The 14884-nt window shown below is 39.7% G+C and overlaps 1 protein-coding gene across 3 annotated transcripts in view; it reads right to left on the bottom strand.

Moving 5' to 3' along the window:
- SLC27A6 (solute carrier family 27 member 6) overlaps nucleotides 1-13864 on the bottom strand; it is a 40189-nt gene extending 26325 nt beyond the window's left edge. Inside the window, exons 1-4 of one of the 3 annotated variants that reach the window (XM_040580708.1) lie at nucleotides 12692-13864; nucleotides 4008-4214; nucleotides 1688-1846; nucleotides 538-662 (exon numbers count right to left, since the gene is read on the bottom strand). In XM_040580708.1, the coding sequence (XP_040436642.1) occupies nucleotides 538-662; nucleotides 1688-1846; nucleotides 4008-4214; nucleotides 12692-13205 (1005 nt within the window). In that variant the 5' untranslated portion in view covers nucleotides 13206-13864. The remainder of the gene's footprint in view (nucleotides 1-537; nucleotides 663-1687; nucleotides 1847-4007; nucleotides 4215-12691) is intronic. The other 2 variants (XM_040580709.1, XM_040580706.1) reach the window with 2 other exon arrangements.
- Between the last annotated feature and the right edge of the window lie 1020 nt (nucleotides 13865-14884).

The raw sequence follows: 14884 nt of genomic DNA, 5'->3' as shown, positions 1-14884 counted from the left end.
ACTTTAACAAAAACAGGTTTGTTGTCTGGAATAGCTTTCTAACTGGAACAAAAGGCATTCTTCCTTTGAGCTGCTCACACCAAACCCCTTCCAAATTTAAAAATACAGTTTAGATGGTCTCAAAACAAGCACATTCCACAAGCCAAAACAGTGCTGAAACACAACCTACAAAACTTGAGACCTCCGATATTTTTATGTGCCCAGAAACAAAGTTTCGAAAATTCTGAAAAGACAATGAATATTAATCCTGGTTTTCCAAACTTACATTGTGAAACTCTGTGAAATAATACTTTTTCACCAAAACTGATTCAGTTTTTAGTCTTAAAATCTTTTAATACTTTTAACATCTTCCTGATTCAAGCCATAACATTTTTTACAGTCCATAGATAACCAAATATTTGAAGAACCTCACATAGAAAGAACAGAGGGACAGGTTCAATGCAGTTTTATTTCCCCTTAACATAACTGCATTTAAGAACAATAACTGTACATTTCACTTACTTACAGATGAATAGCCATCATTTTGATTCCACTTACCACTGGCTGGCTGCAAAGGTAACGGCAAAGTTCTCCAATGTATTGGATGACAGTCACATTGTACTTTTTGCAGTCACTCCAAAACTGACTAGCTGAGAACTTCTTTTTTAACACACAGGTTGCACCTTTATGGAAACAGTAGAAAAGGAAATGAAGCATTTTCTTTATATGGCAGCTTACCTAGCTATGTTCACTATTTCTACAAAATAGAACATAAGAGGAACTAAAAGCAGCCTTGTTCAGAGAATTACATAGTGTTCAAGCTGTTTTATTAGAAGATGTGTGTTCAAATCTGGTAGACAAAAAAAGGACATCAACTCAATCTCCTCCTTAGTGAGACTAAACCGATAGGTAAGAGGTTATAAGCAAGAAGCCAGCTACTCTTTGTTGGTGTTGCAATATTATTCAAAAGAGTGTAACTGAAAATATCTAGAAAAGTCAGCCTGAATTAGCAAATCATTTGCATATCACTGAAATTTTGTTTTTCAACAAAAATAGTATTCATTGATGCAGATTCAATCAATTAATCCATAATCCATTAATCTTTCCCTTGCCCTGACTTCTTGATGCTTCAGGCAAAAGAAGTATTTGCCATCAAACTCCAAATAAATATTTCATAAGAAAGTCACTGAGGACACCTACATTGTTTCTGTAAAGTATAGATTTTATTGCCAGAACTACACAAATTAAATGGAAAAAAGTTATATATCATCTAATGATATATGACAGAGATGAATGGTTACTATAAATGTCTGTCAGTCTTAAATTCACCAAAATGCATTTTTGTTCTATCTCACAGTACAACACTTAGTCTGTACATAATACTAATGCATTTTAACATTGCCAAAATATTACATGTCTTTAAATCCCTTTTTACCTAAATACAAAAGACAGTAAAAACAATTGTGCACAAATGCCTATAACTAATTCTTCCCCAGTACCACAAAGACAGCTTGTAAGAGATCCTTCGCTAATACAACAGCCCCTGACTCCAAAATACAGAAATATAAAGCTATTCCAAAAAGACTGTTCCATTAGATTTCATCAAAAGCATTAGTTTTCCTAATGGCAGTGAACCTGAATGTGTTTTATACATTTTTATGTTAATTAATTTTCTATGAACAACATAATTAAGGGAAACAATCCCTACCTAATTCAATGCATCCACCAATGCCAAGAAGAGATGCTGCACTATGATAAAGAGGCAGAGTAACATAAATGATGTCTTCTGCAGCAGCACCAAAAGCCCACAGTCCAGCAGCTCCTTTAAGAACCTGCATGTGACTGATAACTGCAGCCTTTGGGAGACCTGTAATGAAAATCCAAAACCATGCATGAAGCATCTCTTAAGATAACTATTTTTTCCTGTTAAGGTCTCTAAAATCATAAAAGAATCAATTCTTTCTTCTCTAACCATATTTTCAGCCACCTGTTTAGATGACTGTTAATAGACAGTGAGTTGCTTATTAATACAATATTGCACGTTTGCTCTGTACACGTAGAAACATAAACCAGCTTGTAATCTCGTCTGTTAGTTGTTGAATCTGATGTTAAGTCGATTCAAATAGGTGGAAACATGAAGAAACTCCATGGCTAGCATGCTATCAAACTATATAAAGCCAACAAAGGGCCAAAAGCATTTACCATACATATGGACTTCCTTTAACATAAAGAGGCATCACACTAGATCTCTTTCAGGCAAGAGTCATAGTGACTGTAACATAATTAAGAAAGGTATGGGATCTACACAAAGTAAATCATGCATGTGGTGTATCCAAGATGAGTGTATCTGCCTACCTGTTTATTTTAGGACACTATGAAGGCTATGTAGAATTAAAAAAAAAAAAACAAATCCACCAAAAATCCACTCCAGTTAGGTTCTTAACGAGCTTCTTCAGGTTCAGCACACAATTTCTGTTTAGCAATACAGACTCACATGCAAGGGCTTCCTAGGCTATTACTCTGGTACCCATTATTTTGAGTAGGCCACGTGTTCTTGCTTCATACATGTTCTCACATACACACAAAAATTTCAGGCTGAGTCCTGATGATGAGCAGCGTCAAAAAATTTAATAGTTCAGAAAGTTTTCTTACCTATTCTGGAAAAGCTAGAAAATTAGAAGACTCAACTACAGCTGTTAACTGGAAGTCTAATCCATGGAGATTCTAGCTACAATTCAAAGCTATTCCAAAACCCATCATACTAAAGAGAAAAGACAATAAGCCTATGTTGCCAATGAATCACTTATCGCAAGAAGTGCTCTACAGTTTCAAGGTTTTTTTCCTTCTGTCTTTACATAAGCTGCTACGCAAGATACTTCTTTCTTTTAACTAATTTTACCAGTCATTGATTTTAGGAGCAACACTATGCTCTTGCTTTACCAAAAACCATGAAAAATGCTCAGTTACTTTAGATCAGTATTAATTATTCCACACTCTTGACACTAAACAAACATTCTTTTAGTTACATGGTACATAGAAAAAATCCAGTATAAATAAATGTAATACAAACAAGGCCTCTAAAATATTTTAATTTCTACATAATTAAAATTTGAGACTTCACACAGGTATTTTGAATGCAGTTATAAGAAAAAAATCCTCCTACCTGGAGAACTCTGTAATATTTTTAGCTAAAACTCCTTACATTTAATGAGCAAGGTCAACCACCTGTACATTAGTGGTATTATAAACATACTTGACCTCTTAAAAATATTGATACATTCCTAATTTTTTATTTTAGACTGACAGTTTTATTTCATAATTTTTCCCCAGAACCAGAAGCAAACAAATTACTTGTATGAGTGAAAAAAGCCACGAAACACATCTTCATTTTAAATCTTCTTGTGACTAAAGCTTTTCAGCTGAATGAGAATGCCAATCTGCTTATCTTAACAACATCATGCTGCTTTTCATGTCAGTGTCCAGTTTTTTTAAAGTCTTAGCTTCTTAGCTGGTGGAGCACTGGTAATAAATTCAGCCATCTGTTTCTAAACTAAAAGGCTAGTAACTTAATCCTATTTTCTGTCTCTACAGTGACCTGCATAGAACAAGACCTAATGAAGAAAAAATGAATGTTTACATGCTTGTTTTATGATTTGTTTTTTAAATTTCTAGATACAGTTAGGTATATTAGCTAGGCAGTGGCATGTGATCCCACAATAGTATCATCATTTTAAACCCACTGAAAAAGTAAAACGTTTTATAAACAAACACCTTAGCTGTGATGTAACAGGTAAAGCTTCTCATAGTGTTTGCAGAATGTAGCAAGAAAAAAAAAAGAAGAGAAGCCCATAAACCACTGAATGTAAACAGTCACTGCCAAGAAACATGCTTATTTTCTACCATAATATTTCCAGATAAAAAATATGATATTCTACTATAAAAAGATGAACAAAAAGATTCGAGATTTGGAAAATCAAGTTTCTAGATGAAAGCTGAAGGAAAATATAGACTCTTTAGTAGAACAGTACCTGTTGTTCCTGAAGTAAATATATACAAAGCAGATGACTTGAGGTTGTCGGCAGAACGTTGATTAACTGGAACAGGGTCTTCAGATGCTGCCTCTATTTTATCTAAAAGGGTATGCACACTTGGAAAAGCAGAGTCTTTGGTCATTATCCAAACACTAATGTCTTTTTGGAGGTTAGGAAGAATTTCTTCCAGCGTCCCAAGCAAATCTTAAAAATTAACACAAAACAATATTACTTACACTATCTCTTCACAAAACTAGCAAATAAAGCATTTTTCCTTTTAAATTTTACTCTTTGTAACAGAAAGAGGAATGAAAGTAACATGACATAAATATGACAAAAATGACATCAATAAATTCAATAAAATAATGATGAAGCAGAATGTAAATTCACTGAAAACAGGATATAATGTGGTAAAAACACTGCTGACCCCACAAGGTTTGTCAGCTAGCCCTCAAGACTACGTAGTGAGCCTTCATTAGTAGCTCCTTCTTCCCACCCCATTTTGGATAACCCTTGGTCATTACTAAGGCCAGAAGTGTAGTTAAGATTCATCTTCAACAAATTCAACAAATCATGAAGTAATCTGTTGAAGATGCAAGGCAAGCATAGACGTGGCTGGTAATTACAATGCTGATTTTCCTGGATGCCTTCAACAGCAATCTCTCATCAAGCACTATTTTTTTCAGAAGCACAGAAGTGACTAATTTAAAAACAAACACAAAACTGTAACACATATGTAGGTACCTAACTTTTACAGAATAGAAATATGATACAGGCCTGTGGCTTATTCAGAGACTGCCGAAGAGCCATATGCCTATTTATGTAATGCTTTGAGTGTTTCAGATACCTTAATGATTCTGATTTTAGGTACATCAGACAAATTTATTTTCTTATAATCACATGTTCATACACTGAAAGCCATTCCTTCTATTGGCTTTTACCTGAATATAAATACAAACTCACTTCTAAAAAATAAAAACAGCAGCATAACTAAGATCTATTTTGTTGGCGTATCAGGAAAGAAACCATAAGAAAATCCCAGATTAAACAAAAAGAAAAAAGTCTAAATAGAGGCCAATCCTTAAGTAATATATTTGGTATTTATGTTTGTATTTCTACACATTTTTACAATCTGTCACTTGCTCAGAACACTGCACAGGCATTTAAGTACTAACCCAAGAAAATTCTCAAGAATAGGAATAATACTGCTTTTAATAGAACTATTCATATACTTAAAGACACGTTTACACTTAAGTGTTTTGCTAAATCTCCAGCTGTGTAATTAATCTTGCAAATATCCCTGTGGGCATAAATTTATGTAATTATCTCAGTTTTTATAAATGAATAAACAAAGTTGACATGACTCACCCAGAACCTCATAATGAAGCATTGCCAGACCCAGCATTTGAAATCCTAGGGACAACTCCAAGCTCATTTCACAAATACTAAATATGGATACCCTTAATAGAACCTCCTTGCATAAATTTTACACCAAAATAACTGAAGATTTTTAATCTTTCAGAAAATTACTTTCCTAATGATGGTGCTACAGTGCTGTATTCTAATGAATGACATACTAATCTCTGTAACAGAGATACAGCCTGCTGTCACCAGCTAAACATATGACTTACAAACCTAGAGTAAGTAACCCAATGCAGAACTGAGTTCAGGAAGAATCACCCAAATAATTATGAAAATTTAAAAGACAGATAGCCTCCTGTTTGAATCACTGGAGTACAGTTCCCTTCCACTATACATAGCAATAGAATGAAAAAAGTGAATAAAAAATCATATTAAGGACAACAGTGTTAACTGCAGGATAATGAAAAACAGCTATTAATAAACCAACTGTGACAGAGGAACTATATACTTATTACCTTCTAATACTGATTTCTGTCTTCCTATTATTCCATATATACACATACGTCTCCTAAATATACACATACGTCTCCTAAATATACTAATTATAGTTTGTGCAGGTAAAAGTTAGGCTGAGAACCTAGCAACAGAAACACTGGTGTTAGAAGTGGCTGCAGCTCCATTTCCTTTCTCAAAACAGTGAAAGAATGTAGCACCCTCTGTCATTCTTTATTGGTGCACTAGCTCTAACTACAGTGCCAGCAAAGATTTTAAGGACTCTTAAAGATTGTTAAGAATATGTTCACTCTCCAGCTTCCAGTAATCATTTGAACCAGACTCAGCTGTCCATCCTCTTTTGTTTAGGACTGCACACAATTCACAAATATTTCAAATTTTTTAGTATTACAAAGTTCTGGATAAGATGTGCATCAAGTTCTTTGTGTATTTGATTAACATGAACTGCAAATCTGTCAAAAAGAAAAGGACTTGCCTCTTACTAACCCCCACCCCCCCCCTTTTCTTTCCTTACTTCAAAGGAAGAAAAATGGCAACTATTAATACAAACTCTACAGACACAATCATTAAAGATTCAAGAATGACAGGAGGGCAGAGCTCCCTTTTAGTAGATTGAAACATATTTACTCTAAGATCAGTCTTCAAAATAAACACACACTGTTTATTGTCTCTCTAAACACTCATAAGACCTACTTTTTTGTTGTTGCACAGAGGCTTGCTTGTTTTTTTAACTGCTATTGAACTATGAATCAATTATACAATAGTAGTTTTCTTCTGTGCTCAGGAATCTAGTACTTGGAACAATATGTGAAGAGCTTGTACTTATATGTTATCTTGAAAGAAAATTCTAGTTAGACAGAGAACAGCAGAAACAATGAAGTGATTGAATGAATAAGAAAGGGTAATTTAAAACAGCTGTATTCAAAGTGCCAGAAACTGAAAATTACTTCTGGAACACACAGGAGCATGGGATGTCTGAAGATTACTCTCAGTTGTACTAACCTATTTCCAAATAATTATTCTGGTGATAGTCAACTATATGTTTTGTCCTCTGAACAAAGAATTTCTGTGCCAAACATTGTGTAGGGCTTATTGGACTTTATATAATCATCTTGTCCATATGTCAGGTAAAGACAGCCCTCTTGGAGGAACCATAGTTTGATTATTTCTAGAGGTACCTGATATGTGTACTTTACCATACAGGAAAGTAATTAACAGTAAAGCAATTTAGCTGTTTAAGCTTGTGGTTTCTCTGAAGTACTTGTTTGCTTTTTACACTATAAAAGTATATTCAGGTTTTGGTGTATTTGTTTTGGAAGACATGAATGTTTATCTGAAGTTTAGCAAAGCAGTCAGCCATTCTGTGTGCATGGTTTACATAGTTTCTATATGAATACACAACATGCGCTAACAGTTTGGCTTCTACTGGGAAAAAAAAACCCACTGTAATCAGTCCAGATGAATATGCTTCTCCACTTTTTTGCCTCCCCCCCTTCCCCCCCGCCTTACTTTTAAAGCATTTCATTATTCAACAAAAAGTTTGTGAAGCTGTTATATAAAATTCACATTAATACATAACTCAGTTACATTTTTTGAGAAAGCAAGGAAAATATGTTTTGATTTTGAACTACTGTCCTAGGTTTCAAGCTGTACAAAAGGGGGTTTATGTTATTTTCTAGCAAAGAAACAATGCAGCCTTTCGCAAGTACACAGTCCTACAGAGATGAAAGGAATACGTCAGATTACGAGATCAACTTGTACTGAACAGAAAGTTACTCAGAAGGAAAACTGTATAAAATGGTTCTTATGTAACTTTGATGTGTACCCTGGCTGATATGCTTAGCAAGCTATGGCAAGTCCAAACTCCTCCCCACATGGTCTAGCCTCAGAAAATAATTGTTACTTGTACTTGATTCCCCACGTGACTCCTTAGACTCAACATTCATTCTCACTAAGTAATAATAACAGAAATTACAAGTCAGATGTGGCTCAGGTTCAGTGTTGGTATCTTGTAACACTACTGAAGGCAGTAAAGGTAGTAAAACAGAAGCCAGCTTGAGGATTTACAGCTGGCACTGTTTTCCACTCAAAGGCCATCTGGGACACGAGATACTTCAGATCAAGTAAAAGCAACTGATCAAAGAGATACGGTGTCTAACAGCAGGTAAGAGTGTCTTCTGTGGGCCTTCTGTGGTTTCCTTGTCCTAATTGTTTATACTTAAATAGCTTTTCATTCCAAACAGTTAAAAAAAGAGCATTTTAATAAAATCCTTTTTTTTTTTTTTTTTTCACTCAGTGACTAACATCTGAAGGACGATACTGCTACTTGTATATAATACCATATGACCTTAATTCACAAATACCAAAAAACTTTGTTTACTCCAGGATGTAGACACACTTCTGTCTGAACTTTACTCCTGCCAGCATAAACCCTCGTTCTGAGCTCAAATAATGAGAAGTGTAGAAAGCACTGAGCAGCACCAGAAAGCACTGTCGGTGCCTCAAGAGCAAAGAACCCTGGCCAGGAAAATGCTATACGTGCACAGCTAAGAGATGTAAATCTGTACAGAATTGCAGAATCACACAATGGCTGTGGTTGGAAGGGATGTCTGGAGGTCATCTTGTTCCAAAACACCTGTTCAACCAGGTCCACAATGAGCTGGCTGCCCATACATGTGCATATGACATATACACTCCCTAAATAGCCTTTCCTATCAGGACTGATGTAAACCAATCTCATGGTGTTTAGTAATGCAATCCTTTTACAGTTGAATCCTTGTTATCAGTGGTCATGATGGCAATCTGGGATGTCCTTCTACAACCTGAACACTTCCAAGCAGCAATACGCTATAATACACTGGCAAATTCCATTTGTACCTTTCTGGTGGGTCACTAGATTGTAAGAGTTGTTTAACAGTATTGCTGCTACAAAAGTACTGTCCAAAACATGACATGTAATCCCTTGTTCAAGCAAGACTCCAATGAATAGAAATATGCCCAGCAAGGACAAAGTGCCTTAAAACAGGGGTCCTCAAACTTTTTAACCAGGGGGCCGGCGCGGATGCAGCGGCAGGCAGCCATCTGCGGCTGCTTGGTTCCCCCCCCGCAACCCCGGCGGGGCAGGGGGGGGGGGGGCGGTTCTGTAAATACCGGGGGCCGGATTGAGGACCCTGGGGGGCCATATCCAGCCCGTGGCCGTAGTCTGAGGACCCCTGCCTTAAAAGGTGCCTTCATTTTAAGCAGCACCTTACTCCCTGGTTTAACCAGTAGCTTATAAATGAGTAAGGGTGGCATAATCTGGTAACAACTGTAGTACGGATGAATACCTTTTAAACAGATCTTACTGTTGTTGAAGTAAGCTAATGCTGGCATTGTGACAGAGAGAAGGGCATACAGCTTCTTTTTTTCTCATTTACAAGTTCCTTGTTTACCTACATGTTAGTTAACTGCTGTTTTATTAAAAATGCTGTTTTAAACTCCAACTTTTGAACCTCTTTCAAAAAACATTCCCCAGAATGGGAGTGGTGGTAGACTGTGTTTCTGGAATGGAAGTGTGAGAACATCACATAACAAATTAAAGCAAGAGCTAAATGCTCTGGAACACAACAGATGAAAGTTGCTAAAGCAAAAACACAAAGGCAAGTGGAAAAACTGGAAAGGAACACAAAGTCTAAATTTTGGCAAATCAGAGAATCTATACTTGCCTTAAAGTCTGCACTTGGATGGGAAGGGAAGAAAAAGTTACTATATTGTGCTAAATGAATAAGAACATCGCTGTCATAGAAAAATTTCAACCTTTTAGAGATTTATATGAAATCATATAAGAAAACAACAATAATGAGAAATGTTTAACTTATCTGAGGCTAAAGAATAAAATATTCAATTGCAGAGAGAATATAATAGAGAGAAATTAATAGAACACACAAGTCAAAACCAAACCTCCAAAACATAAGTACTATTGGAAGTGTCTGACTGCAAGTGCTGAAAGAAAGACAAAATGATACTAATTGGTCTGGGTTACCAAATCACAATTTCTGAAAAACATGCAGGCACAAAACAAAATTGAAAAGTACAAATTCCACAAATAGAAGTGATCTTGCAATAGGCAGCATGAAAGACCAAACAAGACGTGTAAGAAAACACAACCACAAAGAGTGCCCAGCCTACTTGGATAGAGGTATCACATTTGTAAAAAATAAAAGCATTCTGGAAAAATGACAAGATGCACCAAAAGAAGCTGCAAGGTGCAATCATCTCATACAGAGGAAGGCTACAGCACCATTCTGAGCGGGAAAGATTCAGCAATACACAATTATCTGTGGGAACTGTTGCAGGTAGCAGCAGAAGGTAGAAGGTTCCCTTCAGCACAACTGAAACTTTAATATTAAGTAGATTTGACAAGAGCAGAATTTCAATAACAGATCTGGTCTTGCTAAGATAACAGTTTGATGGTCAAATTGTTAAGGGGGTGACTTCTGCTGTGCTGCAGTATATGAAAAAGACCAAAGATCATCCAAAATATTGAAAAGATAGTTTTGTAACTGTTACAAGGAATTTCTAAGTGAAACCTACCTTTGTGTGTGGAGAGTGAAAAGCCTACATGTTTTTGAAAACCAGAATTGTCACTATCCAGAAATAATACCGTTACATACTAATCTGATTAAAAAAAATTCTTATGTTGCGAAACATGATGCCAGACTATGAAAATGATAGGTATTGGACGACAGGTTGATTTTTTTTTAGTGTAAATAGTTTGAAAGAAAACATACGTTTAAGCTGTGCACAATCCTGCAGAAAACTGTGCCGTAAGAGCAAACACACAAGAAAGTTCAAGTCATGCCTACTGATAAAGAAGAATCCCTTAAAACACCTACTAACACAGGACAAAGAGAAGTTCAACAGACTTCTGAGAATTATCTAACTATAACCTCGGTATTAAATATTGCCCTGCGATTTTTATAAACATTAGGTAGAAATTATTATTTACAATATGTGCACTACGTTTTTGTTTCAAGAGTAGTAGGAGTTAGTCCTTACAGTCACTGGAGGATATGTGAACCTTTAGCTGCGAAACCTGGACTCGTTTCAAAAGGCTCCTCTTCCACATGACGTGGCCAATAAACAAGTACACAACCAACTTCTTTCACAGATACAGGTAGAAGAGAGCCTCTAAGTCCCAAAGAAGAATACTATGAAGCCTTGCAGGCTCAATAGATTGACAAATTTAATACAGAGACTAAAACCCATGAATAAAGTAAGACCAACATATAGAAGATCAGCTTAGAGACTAATTGATTGGTATCTGTGTTGTATTATCTGCCTGCACATAGCCCTTTGTGAGCAGAGGCAGACTCCTAGAACAAGCTAGTGCAACACAGTCACTCTTAGTAACAGATTAGGAGCAGAGAAACAGGGACTCTGTTCCTCCTTTGCAAATGCTTTTTTCATTCATTAGTTAACCTCTCATTTAATAAAGACTACTCATAGAAGTTTTGATTCAAAGTTCTCCTTCACTGCAGTCAATGAGCACGAATTTTCTGAACATTAAATCCATTCCTCAATCCATACACTCAAAAGCACATATTCATGAAAGGGTGTTAAATGAGAACTTTTTTTCTTATTAAGTAAGAAGGCAAATTTAAAAACTGTCAGTTCAGAAGCACTGTGATCATGTGTTTTGGGTTTTCTTTCACTAGCTTGTTCTAACTAAAAAATACGCAAGGGACAATATTTAATACATCTTTGAAAGCACAAATTTGCAGCAGCAGAGAACAGATGGAAGGAAATTCCACCATTCAGGTGTCATGGATGCACACCCCCCCCCCCCCAGCCTGTGTAATAGGAATAAGGCGAGAAGTTGTGAAATAGAAATAAGGAAGAGTAGACTTGAAATAATAATTTTAGATAGGTAGGAAAACATTAACATTTTGAAATCTCCTCCAACCAAATGTCAAGGTTCTGTGTGATCTTTTAGCATTGCAGATTCTCTTGCACTTGATCATAAATTCTGAGGCAAGTTTAGGTTTTGGATCTGTCTTCAGTTTATACAACTTCATCGCTGAAGCCCAATTTGAATATAAAATACACAGTATGCCTACATCAAGATTTTACATTCTTTTGAAGCACATAATAAAAATGTAATACTTTGGAAACTTAACACAACACACACTATTATCTCCTATTCAAACACATCAATTTCTTCTATGATCCAACACCAATAGTAAATTGACTACAAAGCAACCTCCTATGTGCCACTCCTGTAAAGGAACCCCAACTTCTCAATTTTAGTCCCTGGAGGACTATCGTACCTGTGTGAACAGTTGTACAACAGAGGTTGTGCATTATGAGCTTAAGACTTTCCAGCTTAAAGTGCTTTTGATCCCTACGAAGATGGGAAGATAGTACAGGAGAATAAAGTACATGACTTAAATAAGATTAAAACTGACTATTTAAAAAGGAATTGGAAATTATTCTTAGTATATCATTTTAATCTTTCCTGAGACACATTAAGCAACTACTGAAGTGATTAAATGCTTGGAACAGGCTGTACTTAGACGTTGCAAACGTTTCTGCAATGCCCTTTTTTTACCAAAAGGTTAAATGGATGTCCCCAAAACATGGATATACTTGGTTCTGCCTGAGAGGCTTAAGCTTTATGATCTCTTGAAGCCTGTTCTAGCTCTAGGTTTGTTTCATTCTATAAACATATGAAAACCAGGTTTTCAGTAAAGGAGCTGGAGAGACACACACAGGGGAGATGTCACATTAAAAGCTCTGGATGTACAAATCAGGTGTGTATACTCTACCTGCTCCCACAACCAGTATCTTGGGCTCACAGCTCATGACACAGTGCAGGAGGGATCTGGAGCGGACGTTGAAGTTGAGAAAAGCCACCACACAGCCCAGCTTGGCCAGCCCAAACCACACGTGGATGAAATCTGGCTCGTTGCCCATCAGCAGGGCCACCGTGTCGCCCTTCTTCAGAGCCCCGTGGTGTAGGAAGACCTGTGCTACCCTGTTACTCCTCCTGTCCACATCCCGGTAGGTGTGCACCTTCCCTTCGTAAATGAGGAATGGCTTGTGGGGCTGCTTCTCAGCCAGCTTCACAAACTTGTCCAGAACTGTGACGATCTTTCCTTGCAGCCGGTACATCTCCAATCTCAGCCCACACATCAAGACTTTCATCAGGTATCTCAGGTCAGCCCAGAAGTAGGGGAAGAGGAGTTTCTGCATAAGGTGCAAGGAGATGATCCCAGCGGCAGCGCCCGGTACCCAGGAGGGCAGCATTGGGAGTGGATAAAGGTCGTCCCAGCCACTCATTTCCCCGCGGCCAGGCGGCTTGACACACGGAGCTGGACGCGAGGAGCGTCCAGGCAGGCTGCGGGCTCTGAGGAGACAGCCGGCAGGGGCTGAGGCTTTTCCCGCCCTCCCCCCCCGCGGAGGTGCGCCGCCGCCCCGGGAAGCTGCCGGCGACTCCCGGCCGGTCAGGCAACGGCAGGACAGGGGAAACCCAGCAGCCAAGCGCGAACGCCGGCTGCACACCTCGGCCCCGCCGCCCCCGCACAGCCGCCGCCCCGAGCCGCCCGCCCGCCTCAGCCTCCCACGGCGCGGCGGACCCCGCACCTGCGGGACGGCACGCCCCGGCGGGGCAGGCCCGGGCAGGCAGGGATAGCGCTCCCGCCCTCACCACGCACGGCTGAGACCACAGTGCGTCCGCCTCCCCTCCCCGCGCCCCCGGGACTCACGGACACCACCGAGCTGCTGGCGGGGCGGCGGCTGCTCCCTGAGCCGGTTGCATAAGGCGCGATCAGCCTTACTCCACCCCCGGCGGCGAGAGCCCGGGAGGCTGGGTCCCGGGGTGAGGCCGCGGCCGAAGGCTGGGAGCCTCGCCCCGGGATGGTCCTCGCTGCGGCGGGCGGCGGTGGAGCGAGGGCCGGGGCGCTGGGCGCTGGGCAGGCGGTGGGGCTGACGGTGCGGCAGGTGCTCCCCGCCGGGCGCTTCTCTCGTTACGCGTGGCAGCGGTGCGGCCCCGGGAAGGCAGTTACCGCCGCTGGTCCCGGGGGCTTGGCTCTGCGCCGAGGCGCTGAGGCTTGCGGGCAGCGTCACCCCAGGGGCGCAGGGCTGCCTGCTGCCCGCCCTCACACACCACTGCGGCCTTGGGAGCGGTTTTAGACCAAGGCGACCGGCGGCGCAGCTAGCCCGGGGCGGAAGCGCCTTCGGGCCGGGTTCGGTCTGCCAGGAGACGGGGCTGCGCCAAGGCTGTGGGTCAGTGCACCGCGGAATGTCTCCTTCACGCAGGAGAGGTGCCACTGGTAAGAAGCAGTCACACCTGGGCAGGGTGCTGGCCCTGCAGCTGCTGAGGTCTGTCACCCCAAGCACTTCGACACACTGATGGCTCCCTGCTATCCAAAGTCATCCACAGCTGTTGCCCTTGGTGAGACACATAATGTGGTGTCCATGTGTTTCCAGTGCAGTGGAGTCCGGAGTTACACGGGCCCTGAGAAGCTGAGGTCATTCTATGAGTGACACATTTTCTGTTGTGTTGGCTACAAACAGTTTGAATTAATGACTGTAGTGTGTATCGTGACAAAAACTCAGCAGGTACTTACTTATTTTAAAACTGGAGCTTACACTAAATGCATTTTTTTACAGGGTATGAGTATGCTTTTGAATAATTGTGAATTTTCCAAAGTCATAAGACTGAGTACGGGTAGTTTACAGTACAAACTCCTCTATCTGCCTGTTGCCAATATCACATCAGAATAACCTAGCCTTTTGTCATGTTCCACACCCCATCCTATCGTTTACCTCATGTACTGGCCGAGTGGTCCAGAGTGTTGACTAGTGCTCCAGGGTGTTACTGCAGTATCCGCAGGAATATACTTATTATCCACCCAATTGGCACTTGATACTAAAATCTTTTTCCTCCCCAGAATGGTACATCTTAACCATGAGATCCAAGTGCTAACAGTGTAGTCCTGGCTTCCATTGTCTCCTTC

Source organism: Falco naumanni, chromosome Z (assembly GCF_017639655.2).
Source record: "Falco naumanni isolate bFalNau1 chromosome Z, bFalNau1.pat, whole genome shotgun sequence".
Taxonomy (NCBI): domain Eukaryota; kingdom Metazoa; phylum Chordata; class Aves; order Falconiformes; family Falconidae; genus Falco; species Falco naumanni.
Note: the sequence above shows the minus strand (reverse complement) of the source record. Positions and strands in the feature narration are given on the sequence as shown.